This window comes from Phacochoerus africanus, chromosome 1, assembly GCF_016906955.1.
Source record: "Phacochoerus africanus isolate WHEZ1 chromosome 1, ROS_Pafr_v1, whole genome shotgun sequence".
NCBI lineage: Eukaryota > Metazoa > Chordata > Mammalia > Artiodactyla > Suidae > Phacochoerus > Phacochoerus africanus.
In genome coordinates, this window is record NC_062544.1 from 123,963,466 (window position 1) to 123,990,175 (window position 26,710).

The 26,710-nt window shown below is 41.8% G+C and overlaps 1 protein-coding gene across 2 annotated transcripts in view; it reads left to right on the forward strand.

The window, feature by feature from the left end:
* Window positions 1-26,710, forward strand: part of PTPRG (protein tyrosine phosphatase receptor type G) — a 730,473-nt gene that overhangs the window by 577,231 nt on the left and 126,532 nt on the right. For both annotated transcript variants that reach the window (XM_047778440.1, XM_047778433.1), the window contains exons 7-8: window positions 4,256-4,413; window positions 18,347-18,539. In XM_047778440.1, coding sequence (XP_047634396.1) covers window positions 4,256-4,413; window positions 18,347-18,539 — 351 coding nt within the window. The remainder of the gene's footprint in view (window positions 1-4,255; window positions 4,414-18,346; window positions 18,540-26,710) is intronic.

Genomic DNA, 26,710 nt, shown 5'->3' on the forward strand with positions numbered 1-26,710 from the left:
GTTACCTCTTGTCCTGAAAAACCTAAAATATTTACTGTCTGGCACTTTCCAGGAAAAATCTGCAAATTCCTGGCTTAAAACGGAAAATAAGCTGGCCCACTCTTAGCTAAGTGCTTGCCTTGGTAAATCAGGGATCACCAGACACTGTGCTAAGCCCCTTACTTGTATTAGCTTGACTAATAGTCACAGCAACTCCTGAGGGGTAAATAGTCTCCTTATTCCCCTTATTCCCATTTATCAGATAAGGGAAGTATCTCAGAAAGTTTAAGACTTTTCCCCAAGGTCACACAGCTTTTAAGTATCAGTTGGTTCTGCAGCTCATGCTAGAACTTTGGCAAAGAAAATGCTAACCTAGAATGCTCAGGTTGATGAAAACTATCAGACATGCTGCTTCTTTGAGGTATTACTAATCTAATTAAAAGATAAAACACAGCCACAAACATTCAGGGAAGTACGTGGTTATGTAAGATATACATGGCTAGGTCTTGGTAGTTTAGAGGAATAATAATAACAACAGTAGTAATACAAGTAATAAGAATTAGAATAAAAATCCTATCTATCATGTATGAGATGCTTACTATATTCCAAGCTCTTTCTGAACCTCGTTCTTGTATTGATTTATTTAATCTTCACAACAGCCTAGGAAGATTTAGAAACTCAGATCATGCAGCTCACTGGTGGAGGAGTGGGATTTGAGTCCAGCAGACTGAGAATCTGCTCACTTTACCAACCCCTGTAAGAGATGCAGAAATGAGGTGCTGATGAGGTAGTGGTTTGACTTTTGGTTTTCAGCATTACATGGTGTTTTTTGCTCCCAGGCTGTTTCAGATCTTAAGTGGTTTCTTTGAAGAAAGAATCCCATTCGAGTCTCTGTATACTCAAGTCTTTGACCTTGAGCCTATTACTTCGCCTTGGTCTCCCATTTCCCCAGCAACATAGTCAAAGAATTGGCCTAACTTGGTGGTTTTTAAAGTGTCCCTGCGGTTCCCAGCTCAGCTTCAACACCGGCAGCTGCACTTGGGCTGAGCTGCTTGACTCCTATGTAAGATTTTGCTTAAAGAGATGTTCTTTGGTCCCAAACCCACTGAACTAATATAGTCTGAGGCCCTTCTAGTCCTCAGAATCCTACTATCCAGTGGCAGTGATGGTGGTGGAATCAACCAAGCAGTAGCAGCCCCCCCATCCCTGCCACTAGCTTTACCCACCCTGCCACTCATCTGACAGCACCATCTAACCAATTAAATCAAAACCTGCATCTGGAAGTTCCTGTTGTAGCTCTGCCAGTTAAGGATGCTGTCTCGCTCAGTGGGTTGAGGATCCGGTGTTCCAGTAAAACTGTGGTGAAGTTCACAGGTACGGCTCGGTTCCAGCATGGCTGTGGCTGTGGTGTAGGCCTGCAACTGCAGCTCCATTTTAACCCCTATCCCGGGAATTTCCATATGCCTCAGGTGCGGCCATAACAAGAAAAAGAACACAAAACCTGCATCTGAAGCCCTTGCATTGGTGCAGGTCAGAGAGGCCCTTCTGCATTTGTAGCAGCGATCAGGCCTGCACTTTCCCTCAGTCCCTGCCAAATCCAGCCACCTCCGATTGGTGGGGCAGGTGTTCCTGATTTATCTTTTTATGTTCTTTAAAGCCACAGCCTCTTCTTGGAGTGGGTGCTTTAGATAGGAGCTTTGCTGCCATGGGCTTACAAGGATTGTCTTGTTACTACCTATCTGCAGATAGTGTGCTTAACTGCAACTCTAATATTGGGGCAGGCCCCTAGGGGGAAATTCTAAAGATATTCTGGTCCTTCTGTTCAGAGCCCTTGATCCTACAGTAGGTTGGTGTGCTGCAACATGACGCCAGGAAAAATGCAGGCAGTGATTTTGTGGTTCATGATGCCAGGCCTTATGCCTCCTCTGTTGCTCGGGGCCTTGTGTGGACTATTTGCACAGCCTAGGAAGTGCGAAGATGGCAAGCAAAGGCCAGAATATCCCCTCCTCCCAGTTAAGCCAGTCTCAGCCAAGCACCAAGCACGCTTGCAGAGATCTCCCCCATCATTTGGCTGCTGGTAACCCCAGTTAAATTAAAGCCCAGACTCGCCAGTGGGTGGAAGGGCCATAGTGTTATTCTGGCCTATTGTGTAACTGAAATTGCTTTTGTTGTTTCGATTATAGAACCCTATGATTTGAAGACTTTTGCATTTATTTGTTAGTATTTCATTTTTCCCTTTAGAAAATGAATTGCAAACTTTTGTGAGAAGCAGCCAAGGTTTCCAGGCTCATGAATAACCGCTTCCACTTTACTCTTAGCTGTTGACCTTGGGCTTGGTGATTTAACCTCTCTGTGCCTTGAGTTCCATAGCTGGAAAGTTGGAGTATTAAAAGTACATACTGGGGCTCCTGCTCTGGCACAACAGGATCGTCAGCATCTTGGGAGTGCTGGGACACAGATTGAATCCTTGGCCCATCACAGCAGGTTGAGGATCTGGCATTGCCATAGCTGCAGCTTAGTTCAAAGCTGTGGCTCGGATCTGATCCTTGGCCCAGGAGCTCCATATGCCTTGGGGCGGCCAAAAAAGTAAAAAAAAAAAAAAAAAAAGTGCATGCTCTGTAGGGTTGTAAAGGGACAGAGTATACTGATGGCTCAAGAATAATGAAAGCCTGGATTCCAGACTCAAATACCTGGTTGTACATTCCAGCTCTGTATATTAGAGATGATAATAGTACTACTGCATGGGATTATTTTAAGTATTAAATCAGTCTTTGTAAAGTTCATAGAACAGAACTTGGGACATACAGTAAGTACTGTTTAAATGTTTCTAACATATAAATACCCAGAATAGCGCCTGGCATGCAGTAAAAGCTAAATAAATAGTTTTGTTCAACAAATCTCTACCACAAGGAAATTGCCGTTTTCATTATTCTCATATAGTTGATTTCTGTTGGGTTTTTGCATTATTCCCCAGTGTCATAGACCTCTTGAGTCTAAGGATACATATTTTCCCAAATACCTGTACTAGATGTTCTGCATAAAAGAAGAGGAGGGAGGAGGTGTGATACTTGGCAATAATATTCCTATAAGTCACAGGTATGTCCATGAAATAACCCGGAGGCTTGAGATCCCTGAGAAATGTCCAGGAACCCATGGAGGAGCTAAAGCAAGCCATTAGCAAGACTGCAATCCTTATTACATCTCTGAATGGAGAGAGGAAATCCAGACAAATTCAGGACTAGACATTTGAAGACCTAAGTAGAGACTAAGACCTTCTCTGATTTGTGAAGGAAACTGGATGATCTACTGACTCTGACTGGGAGAGTTATGATACAGCACCCTCATCTCTGTTGCACTCTTCTTTCCTGCCTCAGGACTTTTGCACATGCTGTTGCCACAGCTTGAAATGCTCTTCATCTCCCCTTTTGCCTGGGGAGATGAACAATATTCACCTGATTAATTTTAGCATCTTTAGCCAAGTCAGAATTATGCCAACTCTGGTGTCAGGGTGACTGGGTTCGTATCCCAGCTTTACTACTAAGGAGCTGTGTGACCTTCGGCAGATAGTAACCCCTTCTATACCTTGCTTTCTTCATAGGGTTATTGTGAGATATCACTCTTGGGTCTCAGCTTAAATGTCATTTCTTCTACTTAAAGGAAAACCCCTGAACATTTGTTTAAAATGGGGTGGGGAGAAGACTGTTTTCAAGGCCATCATTTTAGGAGTTCATGGTCATGCCTGGATTAGGTGTCATTTTGATTGGGTTAAGCCTTGGGGAAACCATAATGAAACATAACCAACTTTGGAATTGCACTTGGTAATTAACTGGCTTAGAGTTTTCCCTTCCTACTTGGTTTCTCATGGGTGTCCCCAAATTTTTGCTCATGATTATTAGTTTGTAAGTATTAAATGGAGAAGGGATCTATGATGAAACCAAGTCTGTTTCTTTTCTTCAGGCCTTATTGACTTTGCTGTGCTAGTGTTTTGTCTATTTCCTGGGGGAAGAGGGAGGGACTGCAGTGTTGCCCGTGTTGTCTATCATGGGAGAACCCATTTTTCCATGAAATACAGTGCAGTGCGGTGGCTCTGAGCACACCTTGGGAAACAGTGTTTTGCTTTCCATGGTGTGTCCCACCACCAAATGCTAGTGCTTCTCAGGATGTAAACAAACACAGGACTTGCAATGTGGCACCCATGTGCCAAGAGTTTTGACTGTGCGTCTGCAGCATTGCAACTTAACCACTGTGCTTTTCTTTTCCCTCTTCCCCCAAACAGAGAAGGAGACCTTTCTGGATCCCTTTGTCCTCCGGGATCTCCTGCCTTCATCCCTCAGCAGCTATTACCGGTACACAGGCTCTTTGACTACCCCACCGTGTAGTGAAATCGTGGAGTGGATAGTCTTCCGGAGGCCTGTCCCCATCTCTTACCATCAGGTAGCTTTTTAGCCCCCAAAGGGGCCTCTGCATTTACTTGTGTTGTCTTGTCTTAACTGTTTATCATTGCTAGAACACACCAGCATAAGGATTTATTGTTGTTGTTGTTGTTATCCTTTGCTTCTCATTCTTTTCATTCTTTCCAAGAAATGTGTTTTTGCACCCAAGAACTGTAAAATACAAAACATGGATTCTCAGTTGTACATTAACTAGCGTAGAAGAATTGCAGGCATAAAATCATGTATCTTGTAAGTGTTCGATCTTGAGGGGATAATATCTATCCTCTGTGATGATGTCTTGTGCCAGGAACTCTTTTGAGCTCTTTCTATGTATTCACTCGTTTAATCTTCATTAACAGTAGTCTCATGAGGTAGGTGCTATTTGTACTCGCGTATTTTAGAGAGGAGACAACAGAAGTGAAGTAACTTGCCTAAGGTCACTCAACCGGTTACCAAGCCATGGTGTCTGATCCTGGAGATGAATGCTCTGAGCCACTAAATCTACCCAAAGTTCAGGGGGAGAAGAATGTATACATGAAGAAATGAAAGAAAAAAACCATTGACTGAGCTCTTTCTATGTGACAAGCACTTTATATCTGATCAGTTTGTTGCAAAACAATATTGAGACTTGGGTATGCCGCACTAAGCTGGTACATAGAAGGATATGGTGGCTTGGAGAGATTAGTAACTTGCCCAAGCATTCATGGTCCATGAACATTGGAGCCAGAAACCAAGTTTGGGGTTGTCTGATTCCAAATCCATATTGCTAATACCCTATAATGAGTGCTTCTCTCTGAGTGTGGCCTGGCGGATGTTGTAGGAAGGTGAGTTTAGGCTGAGCTGGTAACTGTGGGTAGGAGTTTGGTGAAGTGGAGATGAGGGACCATAGCAGGGACATCCCAAGATGAAGCTGTCACGACCAGGACTGTAGCTAGAAAGTGAGGAGCAAGTGTATTCTCTGCCTTTCAGCGGCCATACAGACTCTTACATCTTAGTTTCATCCACACTTTGTGACTCTGTACTTTTTCAAAATTCTGGTTCCTTCTCTCTCTCAGTTTGAGTGTGGGTTTTCTTTGGAGGGGAGTAGAACCCAATATGGTTACTCTAGTATTAGTTGACCTTTCAACTCAAGGGCCAGCCACCAACTGATAACAGTCTGGCCAAGTATTCAGGAAGAGATCCAAATAGATGTTGGTCACCTCAGCAAATTGGCTGGCTTTGGGTCCTGTGTTCATTTTTCAGCAAATCAGCAGAGGTACTGGTCCTGTTCTGAGACATCCAATGTTGCCTTGGGGAGCAGGGGGTGGTAAATGGAGCAGGTCACCTAGAAGGAGCTTTGTACAGAAGAGATAGCCCATTAACAAAAGTAGGTAGTGTGGGGCCAGGGGAAACATTTATTTGGCCTCTCTGAAGTTGGCAGATGCTTTACTTTCAGACTTTTTTTTTTTTTTCTCTTCATTCCATTGTGATAAAAAGAAAGACTAGCAATTTAGTGGCTAAACAGGATCTGCTGGCCTTATGGAGATAATGAAATATGAAAAAGGTTTTCTTCCTAATGGTGAAGCCAGCATTGTTTTATTAAAATCAAATAAAATTGCAGCCCAAATATTTATATCCTCAAGATTCATGGGACAGAGCTTTGAAAAGGGACCCCCTTTTGTCGAGTTAAGATAAATGCTTTTGTCTTCAAAGATATAAAGGCTTGAGATAATGAGGTTAAGAAATTCAAGTTTGGCTTTTTTTCCTCTTCTTTTTTTGGTAGGATGCCCTGTGAGGGGGAGGCAGAGAGAGGCAATTGTTTAGCCAGGTAATTAACAGTTATTGGGTTTCGTGGCAGTTTAGTGGATCTACATAAAAGGCAAAGTTTTAGGCTTGGATAGCTTGTCAAGTATTTGTCAATTAGAAGCATTTTGACATTTGGGAACTGAGTATCCAGAAAATGCTTTGCTACCATCTTTTTATTCTACCCTGCACCCATACATGCAGGGAGAGAAATAATGGAAGGGTTTTTCTCTGGGATTTTTAGTATGACTTCTCTGTAGGTACTATTGTTTCCAGAAACTAGTGAAGAAATAAATTCATCTCACTGACCTCCCAGTTTCTTTACCCTAAACCGTCTTTAGATAACACTTTACTGTATCCGGCACAGCTTCATATACACTTTTCTTTGTCCCAAGGGAAGAAACAGCTCATTTTCACATGGCCCAGCTGGATCCTTGAGGGTGAACTGAGTGGAGGTCACAGCTGTGTAGGTCCACGGAAGGGAACGTGTTAGCCATCTGAGTATTATCGTTTCAGATCTTCCCACCCTGACCCTGCCAACATTCTTTCTGGAGTTAGCACAGAATGTTCATTTCAGAAAGGCAAACAGCCAATTCAGAGATGCCAAGTAGACCGAATCCCATGTCTGCTTGTATCAGGAAGAAAACATTCCTGGTCCTTCATCCTTCTTTTTCTCCAAAGGCCCTTCTTTTCTCTCATGCAGAGTGGCTCCCTGTCAGCAGTGGAAAGGACAGCCATGTTCCCCCTAAAATTAATGCTTAGCACAAACTGTCGGACTGGTAAGATGTGAATTTCTTTGAAATCTTCCAGAGTAAATATGAGCAACTGCCTCTTTTCCCTCTTTTGTGCTTCTTGGGCATTCAAGTCAGTGAGCTCTGACTCTGGCTCCTGTGATAATCTAGATCTCAATATGATGTTGCTGATGGAATCACAGGTTGGCTTCCTTGGTCAGCAGTCAGCCTGGCTTATGTGGCTCCACTAAACACTGACTATAAATATCAGGCCAAAAGCACCCCACAAAAAATGGCAGCACCCTCAGTCCTGGAGTGGGAGGTCAAAGGAGCAGAAGTAGTGCATGGAGACAGGTGCCTGCCTTGTGTTCATGATCATCAGGGAACTTGATCATTTTTAGTCCAGCATGTGTTTTATTCTAGAACAGTGGCTCTCAGATGATAGCACCTTGGCCATGCCAACTTTTCCTTTCCAGGACTATTGGCCTCTGTAGTTTAAAATATGATACTGCCTATAATTTTCTCTAGCCATGAGTTTTCCTTAAATGCTTCTTGGAGGTTCTGTTAAAAAGGAAATAAATATCAAAAAGGTTACTTTATTTTTTTCTATTTTCATGACTTTTTTATTGAAGTACAGTTGATTTACATCATTATGTTAGTTTCAGGTATATAGACAAGTGATTCAGTTTTACATATATATATATAGTATTCAGTTTTATATGTGTGTGTATATATATATATATACACACACACACGCATACATATACACATTATTTTCCATTATAGGTTATTATAAGATGCTAAATATTATTCTCTGTGTTATATAGTAAATCCTTGTTGCTTATCTGTTTTATGTGTAGCAGTTTGTATCTGTTAATTCCATACTTTTGTTGTTGTTGTTGTTGTTGTCTTTTTAGGGCCACACCCGCAGCATATGGAAGTTCGCAGGTTAGGGGTATAATCAGAGCTGCAGCTGATGGCCTACACCACAGCCACAGCAACGCGGGATCTGAGCCACGTCTGCGAACTACACCATAGCTCATGGCAACGCCAGATCCTTAACCCACTGAGCAAGGCCTGGGATCAGTCTTGCATCCTCATGGATCCTAGTCAGGTTCATTAACCGCTGAGCCATGAAGGAAACTCCTGTTAATCCCATACTTATAATTTATCCTTCCTCTGCCTCCCTTTCCTCTTTGGTAACCGTAAATTTGTTTTCTACATCTGTGAATCAGTTTCTGCTTTGTATATAGATTCACTTAGTATTATTTTTTAGATTCCACATATAAGTGGTATATTTAATATTTGCTTTATCTCTCTGACTTACGTTATGTAGTCTGATATTCTTTAAGTCCATCTATGTTGTTGCAAATAGCAATATTTCATTCTTTAAGACTGAGTGATAGTTCTCTGGGGGGGTGTGTGTACATAACACATCATTTTAAACCAGTCACCTGCGGATTGGCATTTGGGTTGTTTCCAAGTTTGGTTGTCCTAAATATTGCTGCTATGAATATTGGAGTGCAGGTATCTTTTTCAATTAGAGTTTTTCCAGATATATGCCCAGGAGTGGGATTCCTGGATCATACAGGTAGCTGGTAGCTCTATAGTTTTTAAGGATCCTCCATATAATTTTCAATAGTTGACTGCACCAATTTACATTCCCACTAACAGTGTAGGAAGGTACCCTTTTCTCTACGCCCCTCCAGCATTTTTTAGACTTTTGGATGGTAGCCATTCTGACCAGTGTGAGGTGATACTTCATTGTAGCTTTGATTGCATTTCTCTAGTAATTATTGATGTTGAACATCCTTTCATGTGTCTCTTGGCCATCTGTATGTCTTCTTTTGGACAAATGTCTGTTTAGGTCTATTTTTTGATTGATTTGTTTTTTTTGATACTCAGTTGTATGAGCTATTTGTATATTTTGGAAATTAACACCTTTTTGGTCACATCATTTGCAAATATTTTCTCTCCCATTCCATAGGTTGTCTTTTTGTTTTGTTGATGATTTCCTTGGTTATGAAAAAGCTTTAAAGTTTGATTAGGTCCTATTTGTTTATTTTTGGTTTCATTTCTTTTGCTTTGGAAAGACTAATCTAAGAAAACATTGCTATGATTTCTATCTGAAATGTTTTGCTTACATTCTCTTCTAGGAGTTTTATGGTGTCATGTCTTTAAACCATTTTGAGTTTTTTTAAATATGTAGTGTGAGGGAGTGTTCTAATTTCACTGATTTACATGATGCTGTTCAGCTCTCCCACCACCACTTGCCAAAGAGACTGTCTTTTCCATTGTATATTCTTGTCTCCTTTGTTGTAGATTAATTGACCATAGGTGTGGCTTTATTTTGGGGCTCTCTATTCTGCTCCATTCAGATGTCGTCTTTGTGCCAATACCATGCTTGGTTTTTTTTGGTTTTTTGTTTTTTGTTTTTTTGTTTTTTGGTCTTTTTGCCTTTTCCAGGGCTGCTCCCATGGCATGTGGAGATTCCCAGGCTAGGGGTCTAATCGGAGCTATAGCCACTAGCCTATGCCAGAGCCACAGCAACAAGGGATCCGAGCCATGTCTGCAACCTACACCACAGCTCATGGCAATGCCAGATCCTTAACCCACTGAGCAAGGCCAGGGATCAAACCTGCAACCTCATGGTTCCTAGTCGGATTCATCAACCACTGTGCCACAATGGGAACTCCAGTACCATGCTGTTTTGATTACTGCAGCTTTGTACTATTGTCTGAGGTCTGGGAGGATTATTCCTTCAGTTTTCTTCTTTCTTGGCAGCAGTGCTTTGGAATTCAGGGTCTTTTGTAGTTCCATGTAATTTTTAGGATTATTGGTTCTAGTTCTGTGAGAAATGTGACAGGTAATTTGATAGGGGTCACTTTAAATCTGTAGATTGCTTTGGGTAGTATGGCCACTCTAACAATATTAGTTCTTTCAATCCAAGAGCATGGCGTAGCTTTCCATTTCTTTGGAACATCTTCAATTTATTAGTGTTTTATAGCTCTCAGCATACAAGTCTTTCACCTCTTAGTTAGGCTTATGATAGGTACTTTAATGTGTTTGTTTGTTTGTTTTTTAAATGACTGGCTTATGGGAGTTCCCAGGCCAGAGATAGGTCTAATCAGAACTGTAGCTACAGGCCTGTGGCACAGCCATGGCAGCACCAGATCCAAGCGACATCTGCAAACCTCACACATTGGGTCCTTAACCCACTGAGCCACAATGGGAACTCCTATTTTATGGTTCTTCTGACCTGATTTTAAATGGGATTTTTTTTTAACTTTCTCTTTCTGATATTTCATTGTGAGTATGAAAAAGAATGCAACAGATTTCTAAATATTAATCTTGTATCCTGCTAACCTTCTGAATTCATTTATTACTGCTAATAGTTTTTGTGTGGCATCTTTAAGGGTGCATGACTTTTTTTTAACCAATGTTACCTCTTCATAAAGACTAGAGCAACTCTTGAAATAAGACCTTGTTCTATATGGAGCCAAGATGCTAGGGTTCCATTCCTAGCTACATTCATCATCCAGATTATCCAACAACACTATTGCTCTGTGCCTCAGCTTTCATCCATAAAAATGGGGATGAAAATACCCACTATATGGAATCTTTTCTTTTTTTTTGCTTTTTGCAGCGGCACCTGTGGCCTATGGAAGTTCTCAGGCTAGGAATTGAATCAGAGCGGTAGCTGCTGGCCTATACCACAGCCACAGCAACACAGAATCCAAGCCACATCTTTAACCTACACCACAGCTCACAGCAACGCTGGATCCTTAACCCAGTGAGCAAGGCCAGGGATCGAACCTGCATCCTCATGGATGCTAGTCAGGTTTGTTAACTGCTGAGCCATGACGGAAACTCCTGGAATCATTATTAAGATTAAACGATGTGTGGAATGTGTGTAGAATGCTTAGATTCAACCGCAGGAAGTGCTCAGGAGACCTTAAGTGATTTTTTGTGATTGTTGCTTTCTTTCTGTTGCTGAATCCTCTAGGGTCACTGTACAGTAGAATTGATGTAAGCCATAGAAATAAAACAAGCCATATGCGTCATTTTTAATTTTCTAATAGCCATGTTAAAACACATAAAGAAAGAGAGTTCCCATTGTAGCTCAGTAGTTATAGAACTCGATTAGTACACATGAGGACCTGGGTAGCCATGAGGATGTGGGTTCTATGCCTGGCCTCACTCAGTGGACTAAGGATATGGTGTTGCTGTGAGCTGTGGTATAGGTCACAGACACAGTTCGGATCTGGTGTTGCTGTGGTTGTGGCTGTGGTGTAGGCTGGAAAGTCCTAGTCTGGAAACTTCCATATGCCATGGATATGCCCCTAAAAAGAAAAAAAAAAAAAAAGAAGTTACAAGAAACAGGTGAAATTACTTTTAATATGTTTTACTTAACCTAGTATATCCAGAAAATTATCATTTCAACATGTAGTGCTGACCACATTTCTAGTAGCTACTGGCGGCTGCACCTCTCACATTTATCTCAAGGCCATAACAACTAATGAATCACTTAATTCGGAAAGTTTCTATATACCATGCAGTGATCTGAATAAAGAAGGGTTTTTTTTATTTGTTTTTTTGGCTCTTTTTAGGGCCGCCGCCTGAGGCATATGGAAGTTCCCAGGCTAGGGGTCAAAACAGAATTATAGCCACTGGCCTACACCACAGCCACAGCAACTCGGGATCCAAGCCACATCTGCAACCTACGCCACAGCTCATGGCAACGCTGGATCCTTAACTCACTGAGCAAGACCAGGGATCAAACCGGCATCCTCATGGATCCTAGTCAGGTTCGTTAACTGCTGAGCCATGAAGAGAACTCCCAAGAAGGTTTTTTGAGTGGTGAGTGAAGATTCTATTATTAATATTCTATAGCAGATGGCATTCACCGTTAATTATGGTTAAATCCTCTTCTTTCTGTAGAAGACCTTTCCATAATCACCTTCATGCAGAACTGTCTGTAGCTTCAGGAGGGACACAGCCCTGTAGTTAGGTAGCTATTCTTGGGTTTTATTTTTACAGTGATGGTTCAATGAGTAAAACTTTGGATGCTCCAGGCCATTGGGAATGTAATATTCCATCATTATTGTCTTATTTACTAATGAGGCAGCCAAAGCCTGCCCCGTCACCTCTCAAATGTATGACGGATCTCATGTCCCCTTACCTTAGATGTGACATTACAGTTCCTAATGTTTACGCTGGAGTTGATTATTATTCTCATAATGGACTCTGGCTTTCATTGTCATTCTATGTCCATCCTATAAAATATTGTGCACATCAGCCTTTTAATGGTTCAGAAGTATATTACTTTTGATTTTCTCTCATCTGCCCCCTTCCGCTATGATGGTCCCATCCCCACATCTTATGGACCAGAGCTCTTACTACACAGGAATGGCATGAATAGATTTCAACTTTCCTTTGATTCAGACCAACAGATTAAAAACTAATTATTCTCTGTAATATTTTTACAATAAAAACTAAGTTGAAATGATTTATATACACTTCCAGCCAACACATTTGCAATTCAAGGTTAAAATTGTTCTTGAAACAGCACCAGTTAAAATGCAATTACAACTCCCCAAGCAGGGATAAAAGAAAGAAATGTTTTACATGTTCACTTCAAAAGTTAAAAAGTCAATTTAATATTATAGAAATAAAAACTTTCATTTTTTTCACTCAATGATAAAGACTTCATTAGTTATATTAAAGTAAAAATAAATCCAAGTGTGTTTATTACCTACCTCTGGAAAAGACTAAAATAAGGAAAAGTGCAGGCTCCATGAGGTGGATTTCATTTTCTCCTCACACCTGCCATCTTGCTCACAGCTCCCAGTTCTTCCTGTGTTAGCCCATAGGCTGTTTCTTTCCAGAGTATAGAAAAATGCAAATGGATTTATATCACCTGTAGTAAAGTGGCAGGATGAGTGTCCTGCGTGGTAAGGCTTTGGGGAGTCGGCTCAAATAACATCACATAGAGCATCCACTACAGTATTGCTTTTCATTAAATAACACTGAGGGCCTGTTATTCGTGTGACATGAAGTGGCTGAGAGCATGAAAACCAGAGTCACACACCCATCCTTCTAATCCTCACTTCACCTCTCAGTTCCTGTGTAATCTCGGGCAAGTGACTTAGTGTCTCTAAGCCCAGGTTCCTTGTCAAAAATAATAATAATAATCTGACAATGACACTGACTTTGCCAGATTTCTATGAGGATTAAGTAGGAGAAAGCATGTAATGCTCTTAGCACATTGCCTTGTGCATAATCATGCTCAATAAGGAGTTTCTATTGTGGCTCAGCAGGTTAGAAACCCAACTAGTGTTCATGAGGTTGAGGGTTCAATCCCTGGCCTTGCTCAGTGGGTTAAGGATCTGGTTCGCCACAAGCTGCTAAATAGGTTGCAGATGAAGCTCAGATTCCACGTTGCTGTGGCTGTGGCGTAGACCAGTAGCTGCAACTCTGATTCGACTCCTATCCTGGGAACTTCCATATGCTGCAGATGCGGCCCTAAAAAAATTTTTTTAATTAAAAAACAATAGTAATGTCAGTAAATATTAGTTGCTAGTGTTAGTGATGTAATAATAATATTATAATGTTACTTTAATGTTACTCTGTTGAGCTAAGAATCAGCTAGAAACCGAAACCATGTTTTCAAAGTGCTCAGCAAAGTACCTGGCACCTAATGAGTTGGATAAATAGATATTATATGGTGGAAATATGCATTATAAGTATACATAGACACTTTTTATGTACTTTTGTATACATCATACATTTATAAGATTGTATACATCCCTAAATAATTCCTTTTCCTACTTATTATAAACCTTATACATGTATACTGTACTTACACTATACATTATGCATATATAATGTGTCTATATATGTTAATAATGCATATAAGTACATGATATATGTATAATGTACATATATGTGTATAATATGCATTATAAATATACATACATAGATAGATAGTCCAAGGAAGAAAAAGAGGGAGAAGCCATAGGGCATCTTAAGGTTATTGTAAGCTTAGCTCACAATCATAGTTCTCACATTCCTAATAAAACAATAATAATAATAGTAATTACAGTAATGCTTATTGAGCACTTCTTGTGTATCAGGAACTCTTCCAAACACTTGATACATAGTAACTCATTTAATAATAACAAAAACCACATAAGGTGGGTAATGGTGTTATCTCCATTGTACATGTAAGAAAATACTTTGACTGTAGTCACACATTTAGCGGGTAGGGTTTAAAGAACAGTGGTTTTAACCCAAGTAATGAGAGGAAGCATTTTGACATTTGAAGACCAAAGCACATGCCAGATCATTAGGTCTGTGTAGTAAGAATGGGAGGCTGTTGAAATGTATTGAACAGAAATGTGTCACATGATCTCGCGTGCAGTTTAGAAGGATCACTGTGTGGCTATTAACTCAATCGAGAGGAGTCAAGCAGATTAAGCAAACATGTGGACCAGTCAGAGGCCAGAGAGACACGACTTTGTAGTTTGTTCTGTGGCTCCTGCGTTACACAGGGCTGCCATCTTGCACAACTCCAGGAGGCACCTTCTTATTGTTATCGGCTCCATAAATGGCATCCCATGGAATCCAACAAAGGAGAGGTCCAGGTGGTGATCAGGTTCACCTCCAGCGAGTGTGGGCTGCTAGGCAAAGGTGAGGACCGGGGGACAGCCTGAAGCTATGTGATGAATAGAAATACATTTCTGGCCCAGATGAGTGCTGATCACAAGTGAAAAGCATAGCTACCCTTGGCCAACCCAGGGATCATGGGCATTTTCATTCAATGGCCAAGCATGCCAGTGACCAGCAGGAGAGGCCACTAGCATGGCAATCTTCATTTAACGTAGAGTAAAGACGGTTTTAGTAAACATCGATGAGTCTGTTACAGCTTGTCCTCCTTTCTCCTCTTTTATGTGACTGTCAGTGGAAGCTATGATCCAGGTGACAATATAACATCATCCTGGTCATCAGTTCACTCTCAGAACTGTCACGTCCTTCCTTCGAAGTCTTTGGGCAAGTTGAGTTAATGACAAGGAAGTGGCTGAGCTTTTAAGCCAAAACATGTCATTAAGCTGTAAGAGCAGTTTAAGCGAAAGCATTTTTGTGTTAAATTCGGAACCTGCCTCTTTTTACAGTTATATGACTAATTCTTTCCTGAGGCATCAGAAATAAACTTTTTAGGAGAACCAAATGCTAGCTGTGAAAGAAGCAAGCAGTCAAGAAAATAAACAGACCTTCGAGTCACACTGCCGTGTGTCTCCCAGGCCATCCTTTCCTGGCATCTCAGAAATTAAAGTATTTCAAGACAGATGGCTGTCTCTTCCAGAAAATTTCTGGTCTAACTTGCTATGTATAGTAGCCCAGTCCATTTTTTCTAAAAAAAAAAGAAAAAAAATACCCTGAAAATTAAGGAATTCCTCTCTCTATTCAACTCACGTCTCTACAGCTTTAATTTAAACCAATTTCCTCTTATTTGGCCTTCTCTGGACATGGAGAAAAGCTGGTCAGCATCTTTCACACCAAGGCCTTTAATCATATTACTCTTTACTCACCTTTTCTTCAGGCTAAACAATTCCACTTCCTTTAACCTTTCCACACAGGATTTACCCTCCATCCCTTTAATCAGTTTGGTTAGTCTTCGCCTTAGACTGTCTCCAGAGGGTCTTTGTTAATTTCTTCCACGTAATTTTAAGAAGTTATTTTCTCTGAGATCTTGAAAGCGTCTCTCATTTTCAGATGCGTTCAGTTCTGGTTTAGGGTAGTCTTTTCAAATGAGTGCACCTTACTAGGTTGAGTTGATTTTTTTTTTTTTTCCAGCACTTCCAATTATTTTCATCTGAGCAGATCATATTTGGACAGAATCAACAGCCCAGTTTTCCTAACTTCTCTTTCTTTCTTTTTTTTTTTTTGTCATTTCTTGGGCCGCTTCCGTGGCATATGGAGGTTCCCAGGCTAGGGATTGAATCCAAGCCGTATCTGCAACCTACACCACAGCTCACGGCAACGCCGGATCCTTAACCCACTGAGCAAGGCCAGGGATCCAACCCGCAACCTCATGGTTCCTAGTCGAATTGGTTAACCACTGAGCCACGATGGGAACTCCCCTAACTTTTCTGTTTTTATGGCCTTTCTCCCTTCATTAGAAATAAACAAGGAACATCAGAAGGAAGACTGGGAAGAAAGGCAAATTTTAAATAGCAGCCATTGAGTCTTTAGAAGAAAAGTTCTGTGACTTGTAGAGAATTAGAGTAACATTGGAGTAATGGGCTACTTTTGCTTTCAGGCTGGTTGAGCGACCACCTGCTTCTATTCCCTTGATGAAAAAGCAGAAAAGGTTTCATGGCTTATTATCACTTTACATGGGCAGCAGAATTGGAGGCGAAGTGGAATGATAAGTGAATGCATATACTGAAATGATTTTTCATGACTATGTAAATTCAATGCCTTCTCATGCATAGAGAGGGAGTTTCAGACTGGAAGCAGGTCATTTTCTGCATCTTTCTCTCAGACTGTTTGAGAAATGCTGGGGTTAGTTCCAGGCTTCAAGATGTCTATCCAGAAAGACAGGTCATAATTCTTTTTTATCGTATATATGTTGGTGCTAGTCAGCTCTTGGTCCTGGAAGCCTAGGGCAGCCCCTCAGTGCCTGCTTGGGTAGTGTTTTTCTAACACCTCTCCAACTGGTCATTCTTTCCTGCAGAAAGCATTATGATTTGGCATTCAAGCAGCCAGATGGGCCAGGAAGAATTCATTCATCTTCTCTCTTATTTATTTCATTTTCTTCCCTGCAGCTCAAGGCCTTGTATTTTTGGTGGCTGGGCTTTTTATGATATGCCTTATTCCTTTGGTGACAAGAATAACTTTGTGGTCCATTGAGAACAAATCTCTGTCACTCAACCCCTGCTCTATTCCTCTTATATAATAGGATGACCTTTTTTTTTTTTTTTAATAAGCAGAATGTTGAATCCTTTTTGATAATAGACATATGACTCTGGGGTCCTGAAATGTCTTCTTTGCTTTTCTATGAAAGTTTTCCATTTGTGGAACACATTTCCTGGTAGTACTATAATGGGGGTTCTCTTGTGGCACAGCAGGTTAAGGGTCAGGCATTGTCACTGCAGTGGCTTGGATCGATGCTGTGGTGTGGGTTCATTCCTTGGCCCAGGAACTTCTGCATGCTACAGGCGCAGCCAAAAAAAAATTAATAATGACAATAGCAGCTAATCTTTACTAAGGGCTTACTGGTTGCCACATAGATTTTTAATCTTTTCAACTTTACCATAGGTAGTACTAGTATTATGTCTGTTTTACAGATGAGGAAACTTGAGTTACAGAAAGCTTGAATAATTTGGCTATGATCACCCCTCTGGTAAATGCTGAACTTGGGCAGTTTAACCTACGTGTCATGGATTTAGCCACTTTGTGATTTAGCAACTTCTGAACTAGATCCCTAGTAGGTAAGGAGATGCTTAGTAAGAACTAAGTCATGGATACTTATAGAGTTCTTCTGTTCCAGGACCTGTTTTAAGCACCACACAAGGATTATCTCATATAATCCTGACCCAAACCCTTTCAGGTCAATGCTGCTATAATCCTCACTGGTTTTTTTTGGTTGGTTGGTTGGGTTTTTTTTGTTTGTTTGTTTTTGAGGAAGAATTGAGTCTTACAGAAGTTAAACAACTTTCTCAGGGTCACAGAATGGTTGAGATTCAGCGTTAGAATTCCCACTCAAGTGGTCGGCCTCCAGAACCTACCAGTTTCGCCATAGCTCTGCTTAATACTGTAACATGTAGGAGTTCCCGTCATGGCGCAGTGATTAACGAATCCGACTAGGAACCATGAGGTTGTGGGTTCGGTCCCTGCCCTTGCTTAGTGGGTTAATGATCCGGCGTTGCCGTGAGCTGTGGTGTAGGTTGCAGATGCGGCTCGAATTCTGAGTTGTTGTGGCTCTGGTGTAGGCCGGTGGCTAAAGCTCCGATTCAACCCCTAGCTTGGGAACCTCCATGTGCCACAGGAGCGGCCCAAGAAATAGCAAAAAAAAAAAAAGACAAAAAAATAAATACTGTAACACTTAACCTGTAACACTGAAGTTCTCTCCAGGGAAGGCCCTGCAGAAGGCCACTTGTCTGAGACACAAACTACCAAGGGTTCTACACACCCTCAAATGAAGTGTTTTCCTGGTTGGTTGGCAGGACAGAAATGGCAGCCAGCTAAGCCCATTGGCAGTGATTCTGGAAGGCAGCCTGTATCTTGCTGGGTCTCTGCCACTCCACTTTGGGCCCTTCATAGCAATTTATGTTCTTGTCTCCCCTGCCCCAGCTTTGGGCCACATAGCTTTCTAACTGATGTTCCTTTTTCTCCTTTCTCTGGTTCTCTGTTCAGCTCGAGGCTTTTTATTCCATCTTCACCACAGAGCAGCAAGACCACGTCAAGTCAGTGGAGTATCTGAGAAATAACTTCCGGCCACAGCAGGGCCTGTACGACAGGGTGGTGTCCAAGTCTGCCGTCCACGATGCCTGGAACCACGACATGACAGACTTCTTAGAAAACCCACTGGGAACAGAAGCGTCTAAAGGTACGTTTGGATTAAGTGCCCTTGCCCAGAGGAAGATTCCTTATCATAAATTACTTTAAATTAAAAGGAGTTTAAAACCAGCCAAGAATTGGAACTTGGCATTAAAAGCATGTTTCTCTGCTAAAAGAGACTTATCTGGATGATAAATATAAGCGGTTGTGGGAATATCTTCAGTGAAATAGATATGTTCAGAATTGCCCTTTTGACTAGTAACAGATCAGTCCTTCTCTCTGAAATGTAACCTGGTAGCATCAACAGGAGCTAATTGATGGCTAAAGAAAGCTTTTTGGTGTCTGACTTGTTAACTGTTTCCCTGCTGCGATCCAGTGTTTGTCTCTGAGCTCAAACTTCAGAACCTCATCTTGCTCTCAAGACTTTAGTCTGCAGCTTCCATACCAGGCAAGACAGTCTCCCTCTACCTCTCCACCCCCACCAGCCATCATAAGGCCTTTTAAAACTATTCTTGAACAGCTCAATTCCCATATCTGATAAACATAAGTTTTGTAATTTTCATGTACCTTAATCTTTTCCATTTCTGCTTTCTCATGGGAAATGGCCACCAATTTCTCCCCCAGGAAACTGGAAAGTCTGCTTCTACCCTTGCAGCCCAACCTTCAAGCTCTGTGATTTGTCCTAATTGTGGTTTAAAGCTCAGGAAACACTTGGAGGAATAAGGCTTGTCAAAGAACTAGTGTTTGGAAGATAGGAAGGAATAAGAAAGAATTTCCTTTGGGTGTGAAGAGATGGATCTTTCCCAAGCCAAAGCTCTCCTTTGAAATCGTGAGCTTGGGTTATATGGGAAGTGCTTGTGTCATTTATTGACCCTGGAAATAGGCTGTGGTATTTTTGGTGTGATTCGTTATATGGGAGGTTTTGTTTCAAGAGTGTCTCCACCTTCAACGAAAGGGGCCAGTTTACTGGCATTTGACCTTTATAGGAACAGGAGGAATGAGATTATATTCCACAAATAACTGCTTTGACATGCACTTTGATGATAAGAATGAGCCCATTTTCCAGGCTCATATATCTGAAAAGGAGCTGAAAGAAGAGGAAAGGGAGATTTAAGAATGGGATCATTTCCTTCCTGTCTGTGTGACTTTGTCTGGTGATGGTGAGGAGAAGCCGGTTTGGCGGGGTTCCATCCAGAAATACTTGCAATTCAAGTAATTTGGGGCTCACCCTTTGTCAAGGGTATCATTTATCAGCAGGGAACAATGGGAGAGTTAGGAAGTGTACGAACCTATAAAATATCTAAAGTTGGGCTGGCATAGAAAACCTCAGTAGAGTGTTTTGTTTTGTTTTTGAATCCAGGTTAAAAATAAAGATAACAACCAAACTCCAAAGCTTTCTTCCAAAAGAACTTGCTTGGGCTTCACTGTTTTGTGAGAAGTGAATAGAGAGGACATGTGGGGGATGCAGAATTTATGTCACGAGTGTAAGATCTGGTAGCTCAGAATTGCTGAGGTTATGACAGTTACAAAGTTCTTTCCTAATAAATGGGTGAGCATAGGACCTATCAGCTGTACAGAGGGGTTGCATAGCCCTTCTCACCCAAGATAGTTTGAGAACATACTGGTTTCCACTGCATTAAATGGTCAGAGTGGGCAGGATCTTCCACTGAATTGGCTTCTCTGAATTTGAGCAGAGCCCTGGACCCATCATTACATAGAGGGAATCAGTTCTTCATTTTACCATGTTACAGTTTTCATGGTGTCCACTGCTGATTCTTAAGATGTGTGATTTTGAAAATGGTTTGTAGTTTTTCAGAGTTCCCTGCTGGCTTAGCAGGTTAAGGATCTGGTGTTGTCACTGCTGTGGCTCTGGTCACTACTGTGAAACATGTTCAATACCTAGCCCAGGAACTTGCCCATGCCATGGGCACAGCCAAAAAAAAAAAAAAATCATGATCTTCCTAGAGATAGAGAAAGATGTAGATGCTGTCCTCTTTTTTTTTAAACATATTACTGGTATGTAACATACAGAAAAGTGCATACTAACATGTGCACAACTTGATGAATTTTTGCAAACTGAGCATACTTGAGTAACAAACACCCAGATCAAGAAATTGACCTCATCTGCTTCCCAGAAGCACCTTATTCTCCCCATTCCTAGTCACTGTCCATTCCCAGGGGTAACTATAATCATGAATTAGCCTCGCCTGTTGGTCAGTTTCATGTAAATGGAATCAATCAATCCTCATTTGTTTTTAAATGATGTTCCTATTTGTTTTAAATTTCAGTGAACTCTGGTGCATGTGACCAAATGCTCATGTTTGTATTCCTCAAACAAACTCACATAATCCCACGGCACCATAGGTTGAAAGACAGCCTTGGATGATGCCAATCATCAGGCAGCCTAGAGATCTTAGCATTGACCTTAGAGATGTGAGTAGAAAAGAGCCAATCAAAGGAAGAACTTCTTTCTCTCCTCTAGTCTTCAGCAAAGAGATTTTAAAAAGGAGGGATGGTATTCTGTAATCTTTAGGTGGCTCAAAAAGAGTAAAGTATCTGATTGGCATCCTTTATCTGATCATTATTGAAAGCTTTCATTACCTAAGAGAGCTGTGCTTTTGAGCATGGACCTATGCATTTATTGGACTGTTGTCACAGAAGAAAGAAAAAGAAATTAATTACATAGGGCAGGAATCTGTAAACATTTAAGTAAATAGTTAAGGACCAGGTAATAGGTCATACAATCTGTTGCTGCAACTACTCAGCTCAGCTGTGTAGCATGAAGGGACTCATAGACAATATAGAAATGAATGGGTGTAGAAAATGTCTTCCATAAAATTTTATTTGTAAAAATAGGTGGCAGTCCAGATTTAGCCTGGGAATCATAATTTGTTGACCCCTGCTCTAGGGAATGGCTCAAACTAAGATGGAGAAATCCAACCTTAAGCTTGTTTTTATTTATTTATTTATTTATTTTTGTCTTTTTGTTGTTGTTGTTGTTGCTATTTCTTGGGCCGCTCCCGCGGCATATGGAGGTTCCCAGGCTAGGGGTCGAATCGGAGCTGTAGCCACCGGCCTACGCCAGAGTCACAGCAACACGGGATCCGAGCCGCGTCTGCAACCTACACCACAGCTCACGGCAACGCTGGATCGTTAACCCACTGAGCAAGGGCAGGGACCGAACCCGCAACCTCATGGTTCCTAGTCGGATTCGTTAACCACTGCGCCACGACGGGAACTCCTTAAGCTTGTTTTAAGATATGATGACAGTGGCCATGACTGTGAAGGTCTTCATTCGTTGGCTCTGCTTTTCCATGACAGTACAAGATCTTAGGACTAATGAGAGGTTTATTAACTTGGTAACCATTCACCAACCCATCCACCTTAAGACCTGCTCCTCTTCCCACCACCGCTAAGCAGAGCCTCAATAGACTGACTCTCCTCCCTACCTCCCTTGTTCCCCGGCTGTGATCATTAACTAGCATTCATTGAGCAGCCCTGTGGGGATGCCTGAGCTGACGTGCCCCTACCCTGCCCTTCTGTCAGGATGATTGGACATACTGGAATACAGAAAATAGAAGCAAGCCTTTCAGTCCCAAGCATAAGACACATGGCTGTGTTTGACACCAAAAAGGGGCGGGGGGGGGAGTCATCTTCATATTGTATTGTTGCCGAAGAAAGACTTATAATGGATGTCATCCGTTAAGAATATAAAGCTTTGGTTTCCAGTAAATGGAAACAATATGTAGTCTTGGTGGATTGTTCAAGGGACATCCAATTCACCACTCTGCCCTTTGTCGGTAAATAACTTGGACAGAGTTTAGGATTTAATGGGCTGTCATTTTAGTTATTCTGCAACACATCCCGGGCACATGGAAGAGCATTCCGGTGATTAAGTGCCGAATACTGTCTATTGTGGAGACTTTTGGAACAGTGAACAGAGAAAAATAACTTTCCTTCCAACAACATGAAGCATATGGTTTATTAATTTAACGAAACCTGTTCAAGCCACAGTGGAATCAAAACCACTTGATCTGATAATTTGATTTGATGGCTTAATTAAAGTGACACTGTATAATGTAATAAAAAGCAAAAGAAATGAAGAGGACACAAGGCTGCCTGTGTACCCTCCAGTCTCCTAAGCCAAAGCTGTGTTTTTTCGGAGGACTCTCTTTGTTAGCTACCTTTTCAGTGCTAAAGATTTCTTTCTTGCCTTGGTTAAAAGCAGTTTTTAAGGACATGTACCAGTGTGTGTGAGAATGCCTAAATAACTAGCCTATTTTAAATCAGAACACATTGAAAACGATCATCACATTTTCTACCCAAATTAGCAAACAAAGAAGTAAATCCATGATTGCTTTTAAAAAGAGTGTGTGACATTGAAATCATGGTTTCCTGCTATTTGGGGAGAAAATAGTACTGTTGCTCTATTTTCAGTTTCATCATTTTCACTCACTGGATTAATGAGCTTGAATTACTTTATCTTAATAAAAGAAACTCTGATATGAGCCCTTAATTCCTTTGAGGCAGCTGCCCTCCCAAAAACTCTTCCAAAAAGTTATCTTGGTACTTCTAGAAACTTTCAGTAGAGCAAAGTGCTAAGGAGAACAGTTTGTTTTTTTGTTTTGTTTTTTTTGTTTTTTGGGGTTTTTTTTAGGGCCTCACTCGAAGCATATGGAAGTTCCTGGGCTAGAGATCAAATGGGAGCTACAGCTGCCAGCCTACACCATAGCCACAGGAACGCAGGACCCAAGCTGCATCTGCACACTATACTGCACACCACACTGCTGCTTGTGGCAACACTGGATCCTTAACCACTGATAGAGGCCAGGGATCAAACCTTCATCCTCACAGATACTATGCTGGAGTCTAAACCCACTGAGCAGCAACAGCAACTCCGGGAGAACACATTTTGATGGAGCCCCCCTTGGAGTGTTTTTGATCCCCTTCTTTTAAAAATAAAAGAGTTCCTGCTGGAGTTCCTGCTGTGGTGCAAAGGGATCAGCGTGTCTCCTGATCCCTGACCCAGCACAGTGGGTTAAGGGTCTGGCATTGCCGAAGCTGTGGCTCAGATCTCATCTGGCTGGGGAACTCCATATGTGGCCAAAGAAGAAAAAACAAAACAAAACAAAACAAAAAAAAAACTATTACTACTACTTTTTAACCTTGGGATTGATTAAGAACAAAGGCCAAAAGTAGAGCTATTTTTTAAGACTCTCCAACAGCCTGGGTTTTCATAGTTTTAAAGATCATGCTGTCTTCTAGCATACATTTTTTACATGCTCAGATTTCCCATAATGACTAATTCTGTGTAAACAAAGAGTTGGTATAAGTTGCCTTTGATTGGCTGACATAAAGTTGATACATCATAGACACTTATTGTAGCATTAACTACTTTTGGCTCATATTCATAGTTTTGTGAGTTTCTTTTCATGTGTCAGGCATCTTCATCCACAGTTAAGAGCTTTCTGTCAGAGCTATGCCTGGTGTAGCTGTGGGTAAAAAGGCTGCGTAGGGATGTTCGTGGGCCAGATGGTATGCTAGCCTTTTCTGTTCATATATGTTTTATTTAATCTTCAGAGCAACCTCTGCCACAATTCACTTTGCATTTATCAAATATTTGCTGAGTATCTACGGATTTTAGGCACCAAAAGTAAAAATAAACAAGGGAGAAGCATCTCTTATGGAGCTTGAGAGGAGTCTTAGGTGGGAAGAGGAAGAAACAAACAAGTTAACCATTGATGAAGCTTCAGTGTTGTTCTGCAGATCAAATAGGGTGGTTTGCTAAAAGTGGCAGAGTGTGGTAAGACAGAGAGCCTCCCTGGGTAGGGTGGGGTGGTCTGATTAAGGAGCCGACCCTGCAGAGTTCTTAGAGGGAAATGTCATTTGCAAAGGCCCTGAGGCACAGGAACCAGGAGGGTGAAGTCTGAAAACACTTTTCTTTTCGGGGCATATGGAGGTGCCCAGGCTGGGGGTCCAATCAGAGCTATAGCCACCAGCCTGCGCCACAGCCACAGCCACAGCCATGCAGGATCCAGGCCGCTTCTGGTCTGTGACATATACCACAGCTCACGTCAACATGGGTTCTCAACCCACTGAGTGAGTCCAGGGATTGAACCTACATCCTCATGGATACTAGTTGGTTTCATTAACCACTGAGCCACAATGGGAACTCCCACTTTTCTTGATAAGGTATTAACACTGTATTCTTGACAGTGGGGAGCCTTTGAGGGTTCTAAACAGATGTGAACAGGGTTTTAAACCCATTACACTGACAGCATTGTGAAGAAAGTTTGTAGAAGACCTGGCCTTTGGCAAGGCCAGCAGAAGCCTGCTGGAAATACTCCCAGTGGGACCCCACTGGGGAGGTTAGGTGAGGGTGATCTGATGGAGAAAGAAGTGACCCATTAGGAATGGATTTTGGAATAGAGCCTCTGAGATTTACTAACGGTTTGGTGAGGGCGAACAATGAGGGAAATGCAGTGTTATTATTTCTTTTTAATAAACAAAGGGTCTGAGGTTCCAAGAGAACAAATGGTCCCCCAGAGCCTTTCAGCCAGGAAGTGTTAGAGCTGAGATGTGAACTGAGATCGTCTGTCCAAACGGCATTCTTTCTCTTTCCCAAGGGACTGCCGACTCCCCTATGAATCCATAGGCAGTGATAGCCTCTGTTTTAAATGTCATCAAGTGGCTTGAGCCACAGTTTATCACTCTTTCTCTGAAAGAAGGAGCTTTAAAACTCAAGATCCTGGGGGCAATCAGATGCTCTTCCTAAACATCAGTTTATCTTCCTGAGAGGAGACAGGGCTGGTCCTGATGTGCTTGGCTTGCTTTTGGCGGGTTGTCCTGGATCCTCAGGGCAGAGGTTGCTGAGGCCTCAATCACAGGGTTCGTCCCTGGTAGGGTCAGTGCATCCACTTGACCTGGATGGTGGGATTTCCTAGGCTAAGGATCTTGTGCATCCTTGAACAAACAGGACCTAACCCAGTACCTAAAACATAGAAGGATGGTCATTGTTCATTGACTCACTGAGTGAATGAATGGGGAGATAATATAAGGGCAGTAGGCAAGAATATAATTTTGAAGTCAAGCAAACCTGGACTCAGATTCCAGGCCAACCATTTACTCCTCCATGTCCTTGCTCTAGTTAATACCTAAGCCTCGGTTTCCTTTCTGTAAAATGGAGATAATAAACACACCCCCCTCCTTGGCTGTGGCCTTCAAAATGAAACAATGTAGGGAACAAATAGTACAGAGCCTGGGACACAGAGAATACTCTACAGATAATTGTACTTTCTTGTCAGTAGGTCAGCAGTCCTTCTTAGTATGTTCAGAACAACCTGTTACAACGACAGAATTGCCAGAGAACACATTTCAGAATAAGAGGGCCATGTTCTCTTGCTGGTAGAAGTGCAAAGCCAGGTTGTCTGAAATAGTTAAAATTTTCCTAATGACTCCCACAGTCCTAAGATGGTCCACACGTCCTGTCCCACTCCCCAGCCCCACCTCGCACCTCACTTCCCTTTGCATCCTGCACTTCAGTCCACCAGCCACACTGCAGTCCCAGCAGACTCTTCCCTGGAAGGCCCTGGCCCCACTCTGCGCATCATTTGTCCCTGGTCAGCCTTCAAGGCTCAACTCAGAGGTCCTTCCCCATGAAGTTCCCTGGCTACCTGGACCCAGACACTGTCAGGGCACCAGTACCTTCCTTTTGTAGCACTTCTCAGCATTGGAATTTTACATGCGTATGCCTTTTTTTTTTTCCCTCCTAATACCTAGCCCTCCCACTTCCTTATAAGCTCCATAGTGGGCAAAACTGTTTCTTGTTTCTTTTTTGTTGTTGTTGGAGAGAGGGTGCAGTGCTTGTTGTTGGCTCTTCAATAAATATTGGACTGGATGGGTGGATGCATGCATGCTTGCATGGGTGGATGGATGGATGAAGCTAATCCACATATGCAGGTGGCCAAAAGTAAAAAGATTCTTGCCACAAGAGTTGGCACATTCGAGGTATTTATGACCTGGCCAGGCTAGGGACTCTAATGGGAGCATAATTCCCACACCACTCCCAATTCCTAGAATCGGAGAGTCTCCTAGGATTTGGGAATCCATCTTGCATCTTGACTGTAAGTCACTAGGATGGAAGAGTTTATATCAAAAAACCATGAAGAGGAGGCTTTCTTTTCTGTCCCAAGGAACAGCCACTCTACTATACCTAAGAGT